This window comes from Sceloporus occidentalis, unplaced genomic scaffold, assembly GCF_023333645.1.
Source record: "Sceloporus occidentalis isolate IW3139 unplaced genomic scaffold, rSceOcc1.0.p SCAF_1, whole genome shotgun sequence".
In the NCBI taxonomy this organism is placed as follows: Eukaryota; Metazoa; Chordata; class Lepidosauria; order Squamata; family Phrynosomatidae; genus Sceloporus; species Sceloporus occidentalis.
Window position 1 is genome coordinate 250,416,131 of NW_028316981.1, and position 6,000 is coordinate 250,422,130.

At 54.2% G+C, this 6,000-nt stretch overlaps 1 protein-coding gene across 2 annotated transcripts in view; it reads right to left on the reverse strand.

Annotated features, from left to right (window-relative positions):
* The window catches only part of PRDM6 (PR/SET domain 6), a 114,412-nt gene extending 109,235 nt beyond the window's left edge, over nucleotides 1–5,177 (reverse strand). For both annotated transcript variants that reach the window (XM_089512252.1, XM_089512244.1), the window contains exon 1: nucleotides 4,200–5,177. In XM_089512252.1, the coding sequence (XP_089368378.1) occupies nucleotides 4,200–4,791 (592 nt within the window). In that variant the 5' untranslated portion in view covers nucleotides 4,792–5,177. The remainder of the gene's footprint in view (nucleotides 1–4,199) is intronic.
* Between the last annotated feature and the right edge of the window lie 823 nt (nucleotides 5,178–6,000).

Here is a 6,000-nt window from a genome sequence, read left to right on the forward strand (position 1 = left end):
ACTCGGACCCAGAGATGGGGAAATCAGGATGGAAATACTCTTTGTGAGAATCGAAAGCAAAGTCATCTTTACTGGATTGCAAGGGAAAGTCGTCGATTTAAAAATAAATAAATAACCTGGGGTGGTTCCGATCCATTTTTAAAAAATATTTTAGGATTAACAAGGTGAGATAAATGGTGAGAAGGCAGGCAAACTAGCCACTGCCAACATCGGCAGTCCCAGAATTTCCACACGTGTTGTGGTGTGTGTTTCTTTTTTTGTTTGTTTGTTCAGAAGATAATCAAAAAGGTCCCTTCGAGGTGACATGAAAAAGTAAGTGAACTCGGTTCAGTGTGCAAGTTGTTCATTTGGGCAAAGTCTCGCGGACAGCCATCCTTAGGGCGCAGTCAAAGAAGGGTCACACAACATCGCAAGGGGAAACAAACACAACTGAACAAGCATGGGGAGCCAGAACGGACACTGAAGCGCCACGCGCCGCTCGAGGAAAAGGGAATGATGCGAAGTGCTCCTAAGACTTCACTGTGGAGACGCCAGCATCCGACCAAGGAAAAGACCAAGGCTGCATCCGCACTGGGGAAATAATCCAGTCTGAGGCTGCTTTGACTGCCATGGCTCCATGCTTTGGAATTCTGGGAATGGTCGTTCCCAGAATTCCAGAGCATGGAGCGGCCTCAAACCGGATTCTCAAAAGCTCTCCCTTGACAATCGGCTCGATCCACACTCAGCCCTCCAATTTCGGAGGAGAAACTCCAATTAAAATCGACCTTCCTTCTTTCCTTTGGAGAAAACAGGAGCGGGATTCGAAAGGGATTAAGACTGCTACCCTATTACTCATTTGACCCTGGAGGAAGACCTAACTGTCCCAAAGACACTCGATCCCCCCCCCCCCCACACGTCTGAGCTTGGAAACTAAGCAGGCTCGTCCGTGGTTAGTACTCGGATGGGAGACCACCACCACCAACACATGCCAAGTGCTGTCGGCTCTATTTCAGAGGAAGGAACTGACAAAGCGTGTTCCTTGCCTAAGAAAACCTTATGAAAAAATTAATGGCGCTCCGATAAGTCGACAGAAGACTTGAATTCACACACACACACACACACACACACACACACAGAGGTGTGTCACTGAAGGCCACTATGCAGGTAGAGGATTGCACTGTAACTAGTTCTGAAGTCAAGGTAGAGTACTACGGGTTGTGGGCTTGTCCCACATGGAATACATTGAAACCCATAGACTGGGGCTATTCCTGCCGGACAGATTCAGTCGCGATCTTTATTCTTTTTCGTGGATATGGGTCCTTCTTGGGGGTTTTGGACTGCGTCGCACAAACCTTGTGTGTGTGTGTGTGTGTGTGTGAGAGAGAGAGAGAGAGAGAGAGAGAGAGAGAGAGAGGAATTGCAGAAGTAAAGAAAGCTCAAGTCCAGCGCAGGGAAGCGAGAGGCAGAAACCTGCTGGACGGTGCCCCCCAAATTCTGCATTTCCCCCTTCCCTGGAAGCCTTATCTGCTCGATTTACAGAAGTCAGCCAGGCAGGGCTAGGAGGCGTCTCGGGGCCATGAATGTAGGAGGCAATCATTTATGGGATCAGCTTCATGCCCCCTCTTCCCCCCCCCGTCCCCGGTCGGCCCAAGAACTGCTTTGCCTCTGGAAGTAATACAATGAAATAAAAACGGTGCTCTCAGTGTCAGGTCAAACGCTGCGAAGCCAGGATCCGAATCGGGGGCAGTGTGCACTTTCTGAGAGATGGAAAGTCCCCTGGAGAAGCCAAGGCCGACTCAGAGGACGATCAAAAAGTCTCCAAGGCGGAGGCTGCGATCCTAAACACAGAGGCAGAAACGCAAGTGGCCTCAGGTCGGAGGCGACGTTAAGTCCCATAAACTGCATCCGCACTGGGGAAATAATCCGCCTTGACACCACTTTAACTGCCATGGCTCAGTGCTATGGAATTCTGGGTTCCTTCTGGCGCCGCAACAAACGACACCTCCCAGAATTCCACAGCATCGGGCCATGGCGGTTAAAGCGGTGTCAAGACGGGTTATTTCTGCAGATAAGATGCAACCTATGGAGCTTATCTCTAATAAGGCACGGAAGCGCCATTAATAGCAAGCCATTGGCATCACTTTTACAACGGAGAAGTTTCCGAAACTCTTTCGCCTGAGAGGAAAACAGTCTTTTCAGGTCTCTATCTGGACTGTTGCTGTTTTTCCTACCAAGTGGCTGTGCTTTTAAATAAGTATTTAAACCAGTTATCCCTCCCACAGGACTATGCTGTCGCCCACCTGAATCCAAACTATATTTCCCTCTTCAAATAAATACACTGCCCAGATCAGTTTCAAGTAAAAATGTCCATGGCAAATATCAGTGTTTCTTTGGGTTCAGGGGCGAGCCGTGTTCTTAGAAAGCGTAGCAATGCCAAAACTTTTGCAATGTTGTCAGCAGTAAGTAGTAAGTCAGACTTGTATTACTTTGATATCTGAGACGTTTGGAAGACGACAACGGCAATGAAAAACGAAATGCAAACTGGTTGTAATACATACGGAACAAATACATATGAAAAAGAGGCGATTCTGTCAAAACCTATCATCCATTTCTAAAAGGGACTTTGAAAAGAGGGCCATTAAAAACAATAATCGCCATTGTGGTTCTTTGGAAGGAATAGTCCCGTGGTAGATTAGTTTTGACACGCAATTAGGCTTCTGACATTCAGACTTTGGAAAACAAACTTCCCAAGGAATGGCCATGCCTCGCTTTGACTCTAGAAAGGCCAAACCCAGTGGCATTGCCTTATTGATGGGAACAAGGGCTGAAAGGTGAATGGTATTTCCAAGGGTGTCTTTGTGTGTGTTTACTCCCAAGTGTATTCCCAACATGAAGTTACAGCCTCCACACTCGGTCTTTCCACGAAAGCAGCTAGCTAGGAAAGAGGGAAGAAAAGAAGTTGGCAGCATGAGCTTTCGCAGACTTCAGTCAACTTCCTCAGATGCATTTAGATGCTTTCCACTCCACTAAATGCATCTGAGGAAGCAGACTGTCGTCTATGGAAAGCTTGTGCTGCCAACTTCTTTCTTTCAGTTAGTCTCAAAGCTGCTACAAAATCTCTCTACAGACTGATTCCCCCCCCCCCCCCAGTTTTAACATAAAGTTCTTGAAAACTACGCCTTGTTTGGTATGAAACTTGTCACTGTTCAGTCTTACTATGCCACAGTATAGGAAGACTGAACAGTAACAAGTTTCATACCAAACACTTTCCCGGAGAAGAACCTTTGGGACATTCCAGCTCTTGCTGATCACTTTTTCGGACTTGGGTTAAACCTGCTTCCTATGCGTGTGTTCTTGAAACTTCCGGGGAACGAGTTCAGCCGCATTCAACGGGGCCTGCTACTAAATGAAGGGCTGAAACCTAAGGGTCTCCTAGACAAAAGCAAGCTCTAAGAGAGTCTCACTTTCTAGCATGGGGGATCATCCATCCCATCTACTCTGTTTGAAGAGGAGAGTGGGAATGTGAGGATGTAGGTGCGGCTAAGGTACAGTCCTAGGCGCCGTTGCTTAAGAATAACCTACTCCTGGGCTCCTCCACAGAGCAGTGTTTCCTCTCCTGAAGAGGCGGCTCGCAATCTCCATCAGGCTCACTTTCTCCATTAAGTCCGCAAAGGGATGTTGCAGCACTAACTGGGGAAAACAAAAGAATCAGTTTGTAGAGAGATCTTGTAGCCCCTTTGGGTTCGTCTCAAAGGTGTTTGCTACAAGATCTCTCTGCAGACTGATTTTCCAGACTAACAGGGCTGTATCTTTGAAAGAAAGAAGTTGGCAGCAGGAGCTTTCCTAGACTTCAGTCAAGTTCCTCAGGTGCATTTACTTTCCACTCCACTTAATGCATCTGAGGAAGCAGACTTAAGCCTGACTGCTCCTGCTGCCAACTTCTGTCTTTCTTTTCCCTCCCAAGTGAGTCTCAGAGGCATGTTGTCTTAGGTCTACTAGGAAAGCTCCCGCTGCCAACTTCTTCTTTCCTTCAGTTAGTCTGACAGGTTCTAGAAGAGCCAGAGCGACGCGGCTCTATAGGGCTCCGAGTCCCCTCTCCGTCCAGCCCTGCGCCCTGGAAGCACCACAGACCCAGGCGCCCCCGACGTGCGGCCATCCTGCTCAAAACGCCTCCCGGACTGGACTAGGGGCCCCGTAGCAAAGAGAGCGGGTGTACATACGGTTGTTGGGGTCCCCGGTGTGCTGGTTGAGGGGGATGATCTCCATGCGCTGCTGCCCGTAGAGGTAGTAGTCCAGCTCCTCGGCGGTGCAGCGGAAGCGGGAGGCTCCCCGCTCGGTGCCTTTGGCCGCCCCGACGGAGCCCCCGCCTCCGACTCCTCCGGGCTCCTTGGTGGGCAGCAAGGAGGCCGGGGCTCCCGGCGGGGAGTCGGAGCTCTGGAGGGCTCCAAAGACCGGGATCTGAGCCGCCACCGGCAGCGAGGTCAAAGTGGCCAAGGAAGCGGCGGCGGCGGCGGCGGCGACGGCTGCGGCGCAGGAGGACGGAGTGGAGGACGAGGAGGAGGAGGAGGAGGAGGAGGAAGAGGAGGAGGAAGAGGAGAGGGGGGCCGGGAGGTGGCGGAGGGGGTCTGCCGGGGCCTCGAGGGGGGCTCTGTCGGGGGCCTGGAGGGGGTGGTGGCCCAGGAGCCCCGCGGCGCCCTTCAGCTGCTGCTGGCCGCTGCTGCTGCTGTGCGGGAAGAGCTGCTGCCAGTGCTGCAGGTAAGCCGGGTCCACCTTCAGGAAGGCCGAGCCCCCGGGCTCCCCGGGCTTCAGCATGGCTCCGGTCCCCGGAGGAGGAGAAGGGAGGAAGGGGCCTTCAAGGGTGGCCCTCTTGCCTCGCCCCAAGATCACCCCAGGGCCCCTCTCCTCCTTGCCTGCCTGCCTCCGCTCCAGGCCCCAAAGAAGGAGGCCAAGGGGGAGAAGGGGCAGCGGAGGGGAAGAAGGAAAGCGCCCAAGGCCCCGGGCGGAGATGGCCAGGCTCTTTCTAAGGCCCTTGGGATTCCTCTGGAGGGAAGGTGCGGATGGAGGAGGACGCCCCGCTCAGCCGGGACTCTCCCGCCTTCCCAGTTCCTTCCTCCCCTGGAAAAGGGCGCCCCTTGCTCCCTTCAGCCTGCCAAGAAACAGCGGGAGAAGTTGGCGCGCGGGCTGAGCTTCGGCGGAGGGCTCCCTCTCCCCGGACGCCCCCCGCTCCCCTCCGCTCCCCTCCTCAATCTGGCCTGCAGCCCCCCCCGAGTCTTTACCTGGGTCTCTGCGGGGCCCCGGGGGGCGGAGGAGGGGGAGAAGGACGGGCTTCTCCGGCTCTGGAAGGGAAAGAGGGGCTCCGGGCAGGGGAGAGGGCGGCCGGGGCAAGGCGGCCGGAGGGAGGGAGGGAGGGAGGCAGGAGAGCGGCTGGGCTCCGCCGCGGTCGGCGTCCTGGCAGCCTTTGGGCGAGACACGTGGGTTTTACGACAGCAGCAAGGAAGCCGAGCAGAAGAGGAGGGAGGGAGGGAGGAGGAGGAGGAGAAGGGGCGCCTCTGGGATGGCTGGACCCCCGCCTCTTTGGGCCCCCTCCCTCCCTCCCTCCCCGATCCCTGTCCAGAGGCGAAGCTCAGACGGAGAGGCTGCGGGAGGGGAAGGCTGCCCTGCCTGCCTCCCTTCCTTCTCTGCTCCCTGGACGAAGAGGCTCTCTTAGCTCTCCTGAGGGGGGTTTCTGGGTCCTCTAAGACACAAAAGCTGGGAAGGGACCCAGCGCTTAGGGGGAGGTTTTCTTGGCAAGGTCCTCCAGAAGGGCTGAGAGAGTGTGCCTTGCTCCAGTTTCTGTGGCCGAACCTGGATCGAAATCTTCGTCTCCAGAATCACTAGCCACTCCAACCAGGCAGAAAGCACCCTCGGCATTTCACTTTGAAAGGACGGATGCTGAATGAGGGATAGGGGCAGTGAGGAAACCTCCACAGGGCTGCGCCCGCACTGGGGAAATAACCCGGTTTGGCCCCGCTTGAGCTGCCA